The sequence below is a fragment of the Podarcis bocagei genome, assembly GCF_964188305.1.
Source record: "Podarcis bocagei genome assembly, chromosome: 2".
NCBI classification, from domain to species: Eukaryota; Metazoa; Chordata; class Lepidosauria; order Squamata; family Lacertidae; genus Podarcis; species Podarcis bocagei.
In genome coordinates, this window is record NC_138126.1 from 19,310,815 (window position 1) to 19,327,399 (window position 16,585).

The following is a 16,585-nucleotide window of genomic DNA, read 5'->3' on the forward strand; positions in this document are numbered from 1 at the left end:
TTTAGGGGTACACAACAGCCTTTGCGCTTCCCCTAACCCCTCGCGAAGACCGAGCCTACCAGGAAGTGATAAAGCATAACATTTATCCTTTATTTTTGAATGTGCAACATTCACTTCTGTATCCGGGCGCGCGCGCACACACGGCTCCCGCAGTGCAACCGGAAGCTGAAATCTTTGTAAACTCTATGGTTGTCGTGTGGTCCTCTAGCCCGACGTTTCTCCTCTCTGTGGTCATTCTCTTCTTGCCTCCCGGACAGGCGGGGAACCGTTTAACCCTCTCCGTTCTCCCTCCCCCGGGTGAACAGACCCAATGGAGAGGAGGAGAGCTTTGAAGTGGCGGCGCGGCTGACCAATAGAAAGCAGTCGCTTCCGAGAGAGGCGGGACCCGCATGCAGAGAAGTGAGCGCTGGAGCCCAACTCCTGGGGCTGTCGCTTGCAGAGACTTTTGTCCCGCGCTCGCTTTTAGGGGTTGGTTCCCTTGAAGCTGCTTGCAGTGAGGCTTATTGGGGGGCGGTGAGGCTTTAGGATAGAAATGTGAAAAAAAAAAGTTGGGAAAATGGGTTTGCGGGCAGGTGGAAAATCGAGGGCAGGGGGCGTCAGAAAATGGGTCGGGAGGGGGGTTTCTGCAGGGTCAGGATCAGTGCAACTGAGATCTGGAGAAGGGGGCGTGTGTGTCTCTGTGTGTGTCTCTGCCACGATGCGAGGTTATGGCTCCTTTTGTCTCTTGCAGAATGGATCTAACGCAGCGTTTGGTCTGGGATGAAGAAGGGGATCCTGACGATTCCTCCGATGGGGCTGGCGACACTGGGAAGCCCCCCAAGCCCGTGGGGCGCTTGCGCCTCCTGAGCAGCAAGTATGGCTCCGAGAAAGGTAAAGACCCTCCGGTTGCAATTTTCCTAAGAAGCAATCAAGCCTTTTCTGCTGCGTTTGATTGGATAGATTGCTATATTCCAAAGGCTGGGCATGAAGGGTTCTGCATCTCTGTTCTGTACGAGGAGCCATTTCTATCTTAAGATCTGTGTGAAGAGAGAAAGAGAAGGAATGCAAATTAAAACCAGCCCTTGTCTTCTTGCATCCTGGGACACTCGTTTCCTGCCAGGAGAAAAGGGGTTTTGCTGATTACTGTTAGTGTGGGTTGATTTTAAAGTTGGTTTGTGAATAATATACAGTTACTCCTTGGCAGTGGGGCTTAGGGAGGAAGGCCAGTTTGAACAACAGAGGGGCTGCTTCTATAGGTTGGCATCTTTGCCATCTGCCCATCCCAACCTACCCATGAATTCTTCTGCTCCTCCCAGAGGCAGTAGCCTGTAACCTGAGCTTTGCCACCACTTTCCTGGGGCTAAAACACACTGCTCCATGCTCATCCCTAATTTGATGTTGCCTTCCTGTGGATTTGTCGTCATAAATTCCTTTTAGAGCTCACCTTGACTAAAAAGCAAGTAATAACAGTTCACTATACATAAGGGTCAGATGCTTAAGGTTATAAACCTGAGTTTGATTAACCTGGCAGTAACCTGAACTTGGGAATCCTAGCTGCATCAGTTTCTGCATGGCTTTGTTGATGGCTTTGCTAACTTGTCTCTTTTTGCATTTCTTTATGGAAATTTCTACACCTCCCTTCATCCACCAGAGAGGCTGTGATTTTTAGGGTGGGCCAGAGTTGCTAAATCCCATTGATCATGGTCTGATTTACCCTTGGTTATGTAAATAATTCAGGTCTGGTTATACCTGGTTAATGGTTCATATAAATAGGCTTGCCTCTGAACAGATGGATGAATACAGGTGGAGGTTTGAAAGTCAGGGACTGGTGGAGTTTTATCCTGCCTTTTTGTTCAGAAAAGTGGTCAGGGTGCCTTAACCTGCTTAAGCACTTTTTTATTTTTTTGAAAAGATTTTTTATTTGCTTATACAAATTTCAAAAAATTATAATAATATTACAACACATCCACAAATAGAAGATTCAACCAAATCTCTGGACTTCCCACCTTCCCCTCCATGGGTTCTGTTTTTAAATCTTTTCTACTGCATCTTTTTTCAATAATCCATGTTTTTAATAACTCCTTTATGTCAATAGTTCTCATTACAAGTGTTGTGGCAATCCTGCTAATGTTTTCAACTGCTTACAGTGGTCTCCAATATAAATTATACCCCCCCATTCCTTATTAAAGTTTTGATCTTCCTGATTCCCAAGCTTTCCAGTCAGTTCTGCCATTTCAGCATAGTCCAACATAACCTGCTTAAGCATATAATCAAAATATTGAGGTAAATACACAGAACAGCAGCTGTAAGCAATTGAAACAAACCAAGAGGGAGCTAAAAACTTTACTAAGAACTAACACCAATTGAATAAAAAGAACTGCCTAAATAACAGGGTTTGGTGGAAAACAGGAATGGAGTGGGCAAAGTGGATCTCCTGGATTGTGGAGATCTGTGGTTCCCTCCATGCAGTGTCTAGCGCTGATCATATTGAAGGACGGACTTGGAAGTTGGTTGAGGGCTGACTTTAAGCATAATTATATAAGCACTTTCCCGATTCACTAGGACAAGTGTGCAACTTATTGGAAGTAATTATGGAGAATATATGCTACTCATAAAAGGCAAGGCTTTCCCTGTACAGAAGAGAACAAGGGAGGGTGTGTTAATATTTCAGAGAACTTGTTTCCTCCCTGGGATTCCTACTACCTAAGGGCTGCTTCCTGGTTTTCATACAGAGCTTCATTGTGGAGGTTGTGTGAATAGGTCATTCGAAACAACACACCCCTTCTAATCTGGTTGGCATCGGTGCTGATACCATTTTGGTGTCGGGTGACGAAAACATAGCTTCTGGAAATTATTTTTATTTTATTGGCCTAGGGTAGTTATATTATTGAAGTTATTATGCCCTGCCAGGGATGCGGGTGGCGCGGTGGGTTAAACCACAGAGCCTAGGACTTGCCGATCAGAAGGTCGGCGGTTCGAATCCCTGTGATGGGGTGAGCTCCCGTTGCTCAGTCCCTGCTCCTGCCAACCTAGCAGTTCGAAAGCACGTCAAAGTGCAAGTAGATAAATAGGTACCAATCCAGCGGGAAAGTAAACGGCATTTCCATGCGCTGCTCTGGTTCACCAGAAGCGGCTTAGTCATGCTGGCCAGATGGCCCGGAAGCTGTACGCCGGCTCCCTCAGCCAATAAAGCACGATGAGCGCCGCAACCTCAGAGTCGGTCATGACTGGACCTAATGGTCAGGGGTCCCTTTACCTTTACTCCCTGCCCCGAGTTCTTTGGATGGAGGGCAGGATATAAATATTTTCCGTTGATTAATCAATTCTTCAGATTTCTGGATCTACCCTGGGGAGAATGTCATTGGCCGTCTGGAAAGCTGTCAGGTCTGCTTGGCCGCTGCTTCGGTTTCCAAAACTCACGCTGTGATTGAGGTTCCTTCCCACAAGGGACCCCACCTGTTGTATGACCTGGGAAGCCTGAACCGCACACGCCGACAGCGCATGGTGTTAATCCCACATGTCCGATACAGCCTTCAGGATGGAGACGCTCTGCTCTTTGGGGACGTGCGGTGCCAGTACTTTGTGCTGGTCCCAGACGGCTCTGATGAGTCACTCGATGATTCTGCGGAGGTGCCACCTACACAGAAGATTGTGGACGTTGGTGCTTTGGCCATTGAGGAGACACCTGCACCGGGGAAGCGGATGGGCTTTGGAGGAGTCCTGGTGCAGGATTCTGACAAGGAGGAAGATGGGGAGGAATTAGTGAATGGGGCAGGCAGGAGCCGACATCTCGCAGGAAGTGATGGTAAGTGGGTGTTGGGAAAGTGGTGGGGGTGGGAATCTGCCATACTGCCCACCTGGCAGGGTGGATAAAAATCAATGATTTTTTTTTAAAAAAATAAAATAAAAAAATCAGATTTTTAAAAAAATTAAATCAGATTTTAAAAATAAAATGCTTTTGGATGAAAAATCTTTCTAAATATAGTTTTCTGTTTAAGTTACATTATAGTCCGAAGGCTATTTATCGGGAAATAAGTACAGTGGTACCTCGGGTTATGTACGCATCAGGTTACATACGCTTCATGTTACAGACCCAGAAATTGCACCTCGGGTTAAGAACTTTGCTTCAGGATGAGAACAGAAATCGTGCAGCAGCGGCGCAGCGGCAGCAGGAGGCCCCGTTAGCTAAAGTGGTACCTCAGGTTAAGAACAGTTTCAGGTTAAGAATGGACCTTCAGAATGAATTAAGTTCTTAACCTGAGGTACCACTGTATTTGTTTTAAGTTTTTCATGTGTGGTAAAACTCAAGTCTTTTTTGTTTTTGTTTAACCACATCAGTTAACAAACATGGATACATATGCTATAATGTTACTGGTTTAGTTAAATAAATTCTTTAAATTGTTATTAAGGAAATGATTATTTTTTTCTCCTTCTGATAAAATACAGCAGGAAAGTTGTCCAAATATAAAGAGTTAACTTGCAGTTTCATAGGAGTATATATATTTAAAGAAGAAGAATAAATGAGCAGATTAAGTTAATTTGGATATGCAGAAGATATTAAAATTAAAATTAAGGAACCACAGAAAGAGGGGGGAAGGAAGTCAAGCTTTGAAATGTCAAAGTGACTGGAAAATTAGTGAAATGTATAACTTGTACACACACACACACACACACACACACACATACATATACATATGTGTCAGGGGTTTAGGAGCAGAGGCACGGGCAAGGGAGGAAACAGAGAGCGAAGGGGAGGAGGCAGAAGAAAAGATGAGTGATGACGACGACCCGAGATCTCCTAGTCTTTCCAGTGAATCAGAGGATTCACAGAAAGGAGCACCAGTGGCCAGGGCAAGGGGGGAGTCAAGGGGGGCACCCCAGGAAGATAGAGCCAGAGGGGACTCAGGGGGGAGCAGCTGGAAATCGGGACCAGCGTCACCGCCAGGAAGCAGGGAAGAGGAAGGGAGCCAGGGGGGAAGCGCTGGCAGCTCACCACAGGAGGGAGGGCATGAGTCAGGAGTGGCCACACCTCCATCGGGGAGCGAAGAAACGGTTAAGAGGAAAGTGGAAGGTTGGGCGCGCGCGCCAAGTTCAAATGCAGAGGAAGGCGGCGCAGTAAGCAGCCCCGAAAGGGAACCAGGTCCTAAAGCCCGGCGCAAGGAGGCAGGAGGGTCCGGGTCAGCGTCAGAAGAATCCCGGAAGGAAGAAGCCCCGGGGGGTAGAGGGACCCAGAGGAGGACAGTCAGGCGGAAAAGGTGGAGCAAGGCTAGGATATTAAGCTGGTGCACATGGGGCGGAGACTCAGACGGAGCTTCGCCGATCTAGCTACTAGACGTAGAGTTTGCGCGCAGCAGCGTGAGAATGGAAACTGTAATTCAATAAAGACTTTTACTTAATGATCGCTGGCTAGCGTGATCCTCTGTGAGCTAGGATCTTCAAGCAGCTCTGACAGTAAGCTCCGTCCCACCATTGTGGGCATCTACAGCCTCGAGGAGGGGAGAGAAACAGGTGCCTACTAGCGAGCTCACGAACGGCAGACGACATGACGGCTGAGCAGCAGATAGAGGACCTCAGAAAAGCAGTGGCACAACTGAACGCCGAGGTTCTCGCATCCAGGAAGAGAGAGGAGGAGGCAGCTGCCGCCTGCAGGGATCTCCAGGTCAGGTTAGACGTGCTGGCAAAGCAGACACCCCGGCAGGAGGGAATTGGGCTGGCGAGACGGACAGGCGGGCTGGTCTCTCACTTCGATGGGAACCTGCAACAGTATCCCAACTTTAGAGCCGACGTACTGTGCGCACTGCAACTGCTGCATAAAGACTTTAGAGATGAACAAGAGAGAGTGGGGTTCATCATGTCCCATCTGCATGGGGATGCGAAAGCATGGCTACGCAATTTATGGAGAGATAAGGATCCGGCGCTCCAGAATGCGGATGCCTTTATTAAAGCGATGGATGGGTGCTTTTTCTCAAGTATTGACGTGGATCTTGCACGGAAGGAGGTGCATGGGCTGAGACAAGGGAGGGCCAGCGTCAGGCAGTATCATGCCCGCTTTTTCGCCTTGGTCAGTGCCCTGGAATGGGACAGAGATTCGGCTCCTGTAAGAGACCTCTTTTGGGAGGGGCTGCACAACTCGATTAAAGATGAGATCGCGAGGGGGGAGAGACCCCGAACCACCCAGGAGGTCGTTCAGAGGGCACTGGCAGTGGGGGTGAGGCTGGAAGGACGTCCGTGGAGCAGGGACGAAGGGCGTGGAGGGCGCGAACCAGCCGGGGGCCCCTCCTTCCTTCCCAGAGAAGCAGCGCGGGCGCAATCCACGCCTCCGCCAGGAGGAGGAGCCGAACCTATGGAGGTTGGAGGTGCAAGGGCTCAGTCAGCAACCAGAGCCCTAGCGCCGGCAGCAGTGAAAGCGAAGCCTCCTAGAGGGAACAGGAAGTGTTACGTCTGTGAGGAACCAGGGCATATGGCAAAAGAGTGTCCCCAGAGGCCCCACAAGCTCACTGCAGCCTCAGCAATGGTGACTGCAGCAACGCAGCAAGGAGGACCACAGCAGGGAAACGACGCAGTCTGGCTGGAGGAAGAGGCACTGGGGCCCAGCCAGACGTGTTAGTGACGCAGTCCCCAGAGATTTTACAGCCCGTGAACCCCCTCCCGCCCAAACCAGTAGTGAGGCTCACAGCATCTCTCCAGCTGCCCAATGGAATCACCATAGACGTGCCAATCACCATTGACTCAGGCAGCAATGCGGACTTTATAGGGCAGGACTTTGTCGACAGGCACGCTGTGCAGTTGCTGCCGGCCACACTGCCCCTGCAGGTTGTCACGGTGGATGGCAGGGAGCTGCTCGGGGGGCAAGTGGTGAAGCAGACGCCACCAATGGTGATGCGACTTGGGAATCACAGAGAAATCATCAGCTTCAACGTCACTCAACTATCGGACACGCCTGTTGTATTGGGCATGAGTTGGCTGGACAAGCACAGCCCAACGATGGCTTGGTACCAGAGGCAGCTGACCTTCGGCTCTTCCTTTTGTGCTGAACACTGCATCGTGCCCAGGCAGGAAGGAGAGGAAGAGGAGTCACAGCTGTTGCTAGGCACGCTGCAAGCGATTCCCCACAAGTACGCTGAATTTTTGGAAGTTTTCTGCGAGAAGGAGGCAGACAGGCTACCCCCTCACAGACCATATGACTGCAAAATTGACCTGCTGCCGGGGGCGGCGCTGCCTAAAGGGAGACTGTATTCCATGTCAGAGGACGAACTGCAAGAACTCAAGGAGTTCATTGATCATAATTTGCAGCGCGGCTTCATCCGGGAGTCCAAGGCAGTGGGGGGCAGTCCCGTATTCTTTGTTAAGAAGCGGGACACGCCCCAAAAGAGACTCGTAGTGGATTACAGGATTTTGAACAGTGTGACTAGGCCATCGGACTTCCCCATGCCCCGAATTGACGACCTCCTCGCAAAGGTACGGAAGGGCAGAGTGTTCACAAAGTTGGACCTGCGGGGGGCGTACAACCTCATTCGCATGCGGGAGGGTGATGAGTGGAAGACGGCCATGTTCACGCCACTGGGCACCTACGAATATAGAGTTATGCCCTTTGGATTGCAAAATGGCTCCCACGTTTTTCAAGCATTTATGCATCACGTGTTGGCGGGACTTCTCTACAAGACGTGCGTCTGTTTCTTAGATGACATCCTGATCTTTTCGGAGTCGCAGCAGGAGCATGACAAACACGTCAAGGAAGTGCTGAGCAGGCTAAAGCAACATAGGCTCTACGCCAAGCTGGAGAAGTGCCAATTTGACGTGCCGGAGGTGGATTTTCTGGGCTACAAGCTGTCTGACAAGGGGCTCGCCATGGACAGCGCCAAGGTTCGAGCGGTGTTGGATTGGAAGAGCCCGCGCAACCGGAAGGAGGTCCAACGGTTTGTCGGCTTTGCGAACTTCTATCGCAAGTTTATCAAGGGCTTCGCGATGCAGACGGCGGCCATCACTGACACGCTTAGCTCCAAGAAAAAGAAGTTCATTTGGACAGAGCAGGCGGAGCAGTCCTTTCAGGCACTCAAGCGTCTCTTCGCGTCGGAAGAGCAGCTGCTTCATGTCAACCCCAGCAAGCCGATGAGGGTGGAGACAGACGCTTCGGACAGAGCCGTGGGGGCGGTCCTGCTGCAGAAAGACCCGCAGGGGGTGTGGCGACCGGGAGCGTTTTACTCCAGGAAGCTCAGCAAGTCCGAACAGAACTACACCATATGGGACAGGGAGTTGCTGGCCATTCACGCAGCGTTCAAGGCGTGGAGGCACTTTCTGATCGGCGCCAAGCACACGGTGCAGGTTTGCACGGACCACAAGAATCTAGAGCACTGGCGCACGGCACAGTTCCTGAACCAGAGGCAGATACGTTGGGCTGAGTTCTTTGCGAACTTCGACTTCCGAATTGAGTATGTCCCGGGGGACACCAACATCATGGCAGACGCTCTCTCCCGTAAGCCACAATATCTGGAGGACGCAACACCAGCGGCCGCCATGCACATCTTCGCACCGACAGTGTGGGCGTGCGCCGCGGCGACCGTGGACCTAGAGGCGGTGCGACGAGCGTTGCAGGGGGACTCCTTCGCACAAGCAAAGATGGCAGAGGTGCAAAGGGGCAAGGCAGCGGCCGACGGTTTCCAGCTAAGAGATGGATTGCTCATCCGTAAAGGGGCCATCTACGTGCCGGGAGACGAACTTCGAGCCAAGGTGCTGCAGCAGCTGCACGACGCGCCCACGGCCGGGCACTTTGGCAAGGAGAAGACGGTGGAATTAGTAGCCAGGGATTTCTGGTGGCCTGGAATGAGAGGGGAGGTCGCAGACTACGTGGCGAGGTGTGACACCTGCCAGAGGGCCAAACCAGTGCACAAACCGCCGGCCGGACTGTTGGAACCGCTGCAAACTCCGGTCGAACCTTGGGAAAGGGTGGCCCTGGACTTTGTCACGGATCTGCCCAGCTCAAGGGGCAAGACGGCAGTGCTGGTGGTGGTGGACCTGTTTTCCAAGATGGCGCATTTCATTCCGTGTGCTAAGGTGGCCACGGCGGAGCAAACCGCCAAACTGTTCATAGACCACGTGTTCAAGGTTCACGGTCTGCCACGGTCTATTCTGTCCGACCGGGGGCGGCAGTTCATCTCGCATTTCTGGCAGAAGCTGATGGGCTTCCTGAACGTCAAGATCAACCTGGCGTCGGCGAGACACCCGCAGACCGACGGGCAAGCGGAGCGGGTCAATGCCATCATGCAGCAGTACCTGAGATGTTATGCAAATCAACAGCCTGCGACGTGGGTGGATTACCTGCCGCTTGCCGAGTTCGCCTACAACAACACGAAGCACGTGTCCACGGGGGTCACGCCGTTCTTCGCCAACAACGGGAGGCACCCCAGAACCTTCCCGGGACTGGAAAGAATGGGGGAGGGGGAGCCGCAGACAGCAGATGCGTTCGCGTCGGAGCTGCAGGAAGTCCACGATCAGCTGAGGCGCCACCTGGAGCTGGCCAAGCACGCATACAAGGTACAAGCAGACAAGCACAGAAGGGTTGGAGAAGAGCTCCACGTGGGAGACTGGGTTTGGTTAGCAGCCCACGCAGTGCCGGCCAGGTCGTTGGCCAAGAAGAAACTAGGGCATAAGCAACTGGGGCCCTACCAAGTCGAAGAGCAGGTCAACCCGGTAGCTTTCAGACTGGCACTTCCGGAGGGTTCCAGAATGCATCCGGTATTCCACAGATCGGTGCTCACTCCCTACAAGGCACCGCACAGGTTCCAGGAACCCGGAACGGCGCCGAGTCCGGCCAGAGACAGAACAGGGCACGCGGGAGTGGCACAGAAGGAGCGCATCACCGAAGTCACGGAGATTTTGGACTCCAGATGGGGGGAAGAGGGGGTAGAATACTTTCTCGCCAAGGAGGGCACCCCGGCCAGTGCGAACAGCTGGGTGCCGGGCTACGCCTTAGACGAACCTCTGCTCAAAGACGAGTTTCATGCCCTCTTCCCACATAGACCCATGCCAGCAGACTTTTTCGACGACTGGCTTTTCACGCCCACGCTTTCGGCCAGCACGTTCCGGGGGTTCGACTCGGACGAGGAACCGACACGAGACGTCCGTTCCCCGGAGGGGTCACCCTCGGGATCTGCCTCAGAACCCTCGTATTGGTGGGACGATAGGCCAGAGGAGCAGTTCCGCAGAAAGTGGCTGGAATGCTCAGGACGAGCAACGCCGCCAGGAGGAAGTGAGGGAGAGACGGACATGGACATTTTCGGGGACGATCCTGGTTTCGAGCACGGCGGCACAGAGATGGAAGCGGAGGTGACCGTCGTCGACGAGAGCAGGGAGGAAGACCCGGGAGAGTTCAGATGGAGGCCCGCCACGGGAAGCGACCGATATCCGACGTTCGTCCCTTTGCAACAGCAGCCCCCAGCTCCGGCACCGGAAGGAGGGGAGGGGGGAATGGGGGGCTTCGAGGGGGGGATGGATGTCAGGGGTTTAGGAGCAGAGGCACGGGCAAGGGAGGAAACAGAGAGCGAAGGGGAGGAGGCAGAAGAAAAGATGAGTGATGACGACGACCCGAGATCTCCTAGTCTTTCCAGTGAATCAGAGGATTCACAGAAAGGAGCACCAGTGGCCAGGGCAAGGGGGGAGTCAAGGGGGGCACCCCAGGAAGATAGAGCCAGAGGGGACTCAGGGGGGAGCAGCTGGAAATCGGGACCAGCGTCACCGCCAGGAAGCAGGGAAGAGGAAGGGAGCCAGGGGGGAAGCGCTGGCAGCTCACCACAGGAGGGAGGGCATGAGTCAGGAGTGGCCACACCTCCATCGGGGAGCGAAGAAACGGTTAAGAGGAAAGTGGAAGGTTGGGCGCGCGCGCCAAGTTCAAATGCAGAGGAAGGCGGCGCAGTAAGCAGCCCCGAAAGGGAACCAGGTCCTAAAGCCCGGCGCAAGGAGGCAGGAGGGTCCGGGTCAGCGTCAGAAGAATCCCGGAAGGAAGAAGCCCCGGGGGGTAGAGGGACCCAGAGGAGGACAGTCAGGCGGAAAAGGTGGAGCAAGGCTAGGATATTAAGCTGGTGCACACGGGGCGGAGACTCAGACGGAGCTTCGCCGATCTAGCTACTAGACGTAGAGTTTGCGCGCAGCAGCGTGAGAATGGAAACTGTAATTCAATAAAGACTTTTACTTAATGATCGCTGGCTAGCGTGATCCTCTGTGAGCTAGGATCTTCAAGCAGCTCTGACAATATGCATACAGTCATACCTCTTCTTGCGAATGCTTCGTGTTGTGTTTTTTCGGGTTAAGAACGTGGCAAACCCAGAAATGTTTACTTCTGGGTTTCGCCATGCGCACACGCGCCGAAGCGTTCTGTGCAGTTCTCGCATGCGCAGAAGTGCTATTTCACACATGCGCAGAAGCGCCGCTCTGGTTACGGACTTTTTGGGTTGTGAACGGTACCCTGGAATGGATCATGTCTGCAACCAGAGGTACCACTGTATATACAGTGGTACCTCGGGTTACATACGCTTCAGGTTACAGACTCCACTAACCCAGAAATATTACCTTGGGTTAAGAACTTTGCTTCAGGATGAGAACAGAAATCGTGCTCCGGTGGTGCAGCGGCAGCAGGAGGCCCCATTAGCTAAAGGGGTGCTTCAGGTTAAGAACAGTTTCAGGTTAAGAACGGACCTCCGGAACGAATTAAGTACTTAACCTGAGGTACCACTGTATATATGTCGTATTGATTGCAAACGATTTGTTTAGGTTTGTTTAATCTGGAGTTCCCCATCTCTGCTGTTCCTGATTCTTTAAATTTCCTGTCTTCCCCACTAGGGTCAGATTCCACTTTCAAAGATGGTGCTGGAAGATGCTCTGCTTTGGGTTCCTCTGTGTTCTTCTCTCCCTCTGCTACTGTGGTGCCTGAAAGGTAATGCCTTTTTCTAGCTGCCTTTTCTCAAGGGAAGCAGGCCTGGTATATGACAGTCCCTGTGGAAGAAATAGGGTGCGTAAGCATTGTGGGAAGGATTAAACATACCCGTGGACTGATCCGTGGTTCATAGTGACAATCAGAAATGGAGCCTCCCATGTCCAGTGATGGTATATCTTCAATTAGCAGACCTTTGGAGGCGTCAACAGAGGGTGGTGTTAATTTTTTAATTAGTGCTAAAGCACATTCCAGTTACATACAGTCATACCTCGGGTTGCGAACGCTGCGGGTTGTGCATTTTCGGGTTACGGACTGCACCAAACCCGGAAGTACCGAAATGGGTCAGCACCAACACTTTGAATTGTGCTCGGAAATGTACTGGGAGCCAATGCAGGTCTTTCAGGATCGGTGTTATATGGTTCTTGGCAGCCGCTCCCACCAAAAGCTTTATCCACCACATAAATCTGTTAGATTCATTGACTAAGACATGGGTAGGCAACCTAAGGCCCGGGGGCCGGATCCAGCCCAATCGCCTTCTCAATCCGGCCCGTGGACGGTCCGGGAATCAGCCTGTTTTTACATGAGTAGAATGAGCGTGTTTTTACATGAGTAGAATGTGTCCTTTTATTTAAAATGCATCTCTGGGTTATTTGTGGGGCAAAGGAATTCGTTCATCCCCCCCCCAAATAGTCTGGCCCCCCACAAGGTCTGAGGGACAGTGGACCCGGCCCCCTGCTGAAAAAGTTTGCTGACCCCTGGACTAAGATATCTCTAAATGGGTCAGAGCCCCAGGTTCTACAGTAGAGGGAATCTGACGACTTGCTGTGAGCTTTAAACCACTCCCCCGCTTGTTATTTGTACCCTGCAGTGACGAAGAGAACGAGGAACCCTCTGGCAGCGAACCGCCTTGTCCATCCCTTCGCCTGTTCCTTGAGAGCCAGGATGGTACCCCAAGCCAAGAGGGGCATCCTGTCCAGCCAAGAATTACAGGAACAGGAGTGAAGTCAGGAGACTCAGCACCCCCATCAGAGCCGAACCTCGTCAGTTCCCACCAGGACAGCAATACAGGCCTGGAGGATGAGCTGAGAGCAGGCAGCACCCCTGAAACGCCAAAGTCGGGGGGCCTGAGGGAAGGTGGCTGGGACTTAGAGGTGGGCAGCGACACAGATGAGGAGGAGCCGGCGGTGGGGACTCCAGACGCCGGCTGCCGGAAGAGCCACCAAACGGTGGACAGCACCACAGATGTGGAGCGAGCAGAGAGCCCTGGGGTTGTGGGCTTGCAGGTGCACCGACCGGTTGAAAATGGAGACAGCGACACAGATGCAGAGGAAGGACTGGAGAATCCAATTGCAGCATCTCCCGGAGGCCTTGATCCCTGTCCCGTAAAGGAGGGGGTTGTCTGCAAAGGGGCCAAAGGTGTCGCGCATCCTGGGGGCTGCTGCCAGCCCAATGAGAAAGGGAGCAGTGACAGAGATGGAGAAGAGGCAGGAGCTAACCCAGATGTGCATGGAAGGAGGACCAAAAAGCCTGCTTTCGAGGAGGACAGCGACACAGATGTGGAAGACCCGCCCCTCGACGTGGAGGATCCAGCTGGGATTCCGAAGACCCACGAGGCTGCGGGGGACAGCGGTGGCGATACAGATGTGGAAATGGCCGACTTGGCGCTGGAGAATTCAAACGTTGCTCACAGCCTCCGTCCGTCAAGCTGCAAGCCTGTCGGGACAAACGGGGGAGAGATCTCCATTGAGGAGGCTGCGCTGCCGGGCAACAGTCACCCGGGCAACGGTGTAAGGGATGGTCCTGATGCTGTAGGGGAGAGAAAGGAGCCTGATCCTGAACCCCAGAGGGGTTGTGAAGCTGACAGTGGACAGTCCAGCGGTTTAGGTGGGAAGGAGCACTTGGGGAAACCTGAGAGTCAACACTTGGCTGGTCTCTCTGTTGACAGTGATACAGATGTAGAAGAGGAGGAGGATGCTGGAAATCCAGATGTGGGCTCAAACAAGGACCACGCAGCCACTGGGCTCAGTGGAGGATGTATCCCTCTTGAGAAACCAGATGTTTCTGGTCCTCAGGAGATCTCCAGAACTATTGAAGGGGAGGACGCCGACACAGATGCGGAAGCGACGTCTCCATCCCACAAGGAATCTGTGGCTGAAGACAGCGACACGGACGTGGAGGGAGAGGTTGAACCGTTGCTCAGGAAGCCCTCGGAAGAGCAAGACTCGCAGCTGGTCGCTGTGAAATCCTGTCTGAATGGGAAGAAGTTTACTGGCTCCACAGTGGAAGCAAGCGTCGGCCGTGAACCTTGCAAAGAGGATGAAGATACAGATGCAGAAGGAGAGGAGTCCCACCCAGGAGACGACAGCAACACTGATGGTGGGTATGAAGTAAAGCGAGACGAAAAACTGGATCTCTCGTTCGACTTGGAATACACCTGAGATGCGGTACCAGGTTTGCGCTTGTGCAGTTGTCCTGAGCAGGGCCTTGCACAAACAAGGGGCCCTTTAGATTCATTTTACAGTGGTACCTTGGTTCTCAAACTTAATCCTTTCCGGAACTCCGTTCCAAAACCAAAGCATTCCAAAACCAAGGTGCACTTTTCCATAGAAAGTAATGCAAAATGGATTAATCTGTTCCAGACTTTTAAAAACAACCCTTAAAACAGCAATTTAGCATGAGTTTTACTATCTAATGAGTCCACTGCTCTATAAAATGAAAGCAGTACTGCAGTCACACAGTCAGTCGGTAGCTGAACTGGGTTCCACACAGTCACAAAAACGCAAAATAAATACCAAAACAGACCTCAGCGTAACACTCCAAACGAAAGTGTGGCACTCAAATCAGAAGCGTAACACTCCAAACGGAGCATATTCGACTTCCGAAAAAAGGTTGTGAACCAGAACACTTACTTCTGGGTTTGCAGTGTTTGGGTTCCAGGTTGTTTGAGAACCAAGGTACCAGTGTATTTTATTTAGACTATTTCTGTCCTGCGTTACAGGTCCCAGAGAGGTGTCTATAGGGAAGCAGGTTTGTTCAGGCAGTATCTTTTCCCTCAAATCCTTGCTTTTCCCTCAGCAGCTCTGAGCCAGGTGTGGGGAACCTTTGGCCTTCCAGGTGTTTCCAAACTACAGCTTCCTGCATCCCTGGCCGTTGGCCATTGTACTCATGGCTGCTGAGGGTTGTTGAACAAGCTGTGGTGGGCCAAAAGTTCCCCATGCCTGCTTGGAGCCAAGGGAGAGGGGCTTGGCAGCTGCAACTCTATACTACTACTACTACTACTACTACTACTACCACTACTACTACTAATAATAATAATTTAGTAGTAGTAGTATTAATACCCCACCCATCTGGCTGGGTTCCCCCAGACACTCTGGGCGGCTCCCAACAGAATATTAAAAACACAATAAAACACCAAACATTAAAAACTTCCCTCAACAGGGCTGCCTTCAGAGGTCTTCTAAAAGTCAGGTAGTGGTTTATTTCCTTGACATCCGATGGAAGGGCCTTCCACAGGGCGGGCGCCACCACCGAGAAGGCCCTCTGCCAGGTTCCCGGTAACCTCATTTCTTGCAGTGAGGGAACCACCAGAAGGCCCTCGGAGCTGGACCTCAGTGCCCGGGCTGGCGGATGGGGATGCTCTGAGCTCTGTGCAGGAGCAGTGCCTGCTTGGGTGTCGCGTTCAGAGGTAGGGCCCACCAGGAAAGGCGGCCGTGCTGAGTGCTGGTGTTCAAGTCAGCAAGTCCTGCCTTCTGCCTTGGATACTCCATTGCATTCCCCCTGGCAACCGGTCAGCGTTACTTAACCCACTGAGTGTGTTCTGCCCTCACTGGATTATTGTTTTTTTCATTTCCTAAGGGCTGTTTGCACTTGAGCCAACCTGATTACCTCCCACTTCTGTGAGAGTGTTGCCATTTTTATATATATATATATATATATATATATATATATATATATATATATATATATATATATGCTTTCGTAGATTTTCACGGGTACAGGAATGCAGGTTTTGGTGTCTTCGGGTATCTTCCCGTGTAAGAGTTGGGGTGTCTAGGCGACGTTTCGACGAGGTCTCACTCGTCATCTTCAGGCTGGTGCTTTCGGCTTCTTGTTACTGGAACAGAGCAGGATCTCAGTGTTTGAGTTCCTATAAATACTGTTGAGGGGGTGTGGTGTATAGCCTCCAACGTTCTGGGCAGAGAGGAAGTTCCCAGGTTAATGTGCCTTTTCTTCTTTTGTTCATTAATTACTTGAGGGATATCTTGAGTGATTTCTTGAGTGATATTCTGAGTACCACTTAGGAGGGTCATTAGGTGTGGAGGCTATACACCACACCCCCTCAACAGTATTTATAGGAACTCAAACACTGAGATCCTGCTCTGTTCTAGTAACAAGAAGCCGAAAGCACCAGCCTGAAGATGACGAGTGAGACCTCGTCGAAACGTCACCTAGACACCCCAACTCTTACACGGGAAGACACCCGAAGACACCAAAACATATATATATATATATATATATATATATAATATTTATTAAGAATTTAAGCAATAAAACACCATTCACATACACAACTCAAAAAAGAGAAAACACCATCACCGTCAATCAGTAAAGAAAAAAAGAAAGAAAAAAGAAACGAAAAAAGATATACAAAAAAAGACAAAGGACAAAAAATCATAAAAA

General features: G+C 51.7%; 1 protein-coding gene across 2 annotated transcripts in view; it reads left to right on the top strand.

Moving 5' to 3' along the window:
* Positions 1-237: 237 nt before the first annotated feature.
* MDC1 (mediator of DNA damage checkpoint 1) overlaps positions 238-16,585 on the top strand; it is a 29,283-nt gene continuing 12,935 nt past the window's right edge. The window contains exons 1-5 of one of the 2 annotated variants that reach the window (XM_081181750.1): positions 238-468; positions 731-870; positions 3,311-3,784; positions 11,812-11,905; positions 12,774-14,281. In XM_081181750.1, coding sequence (XP_081037876.1) covers positions 732-870; positions 3,311-3,784; positions 11,812-11,905; positions 12,774-14,281 — 2,215 coding nt within the window. In that variant the 5' untranslated portion in view covers positions 238-468; position 731. The remainder of the gene's footprint in view (positions 469-730; positions 871-3,310; positions 3,785-11,811; positions 11,906-12,773; positions 14,282-16,585) is intronic. The other variant, XM_081181751.1, reaches the window with a different exon arrangement.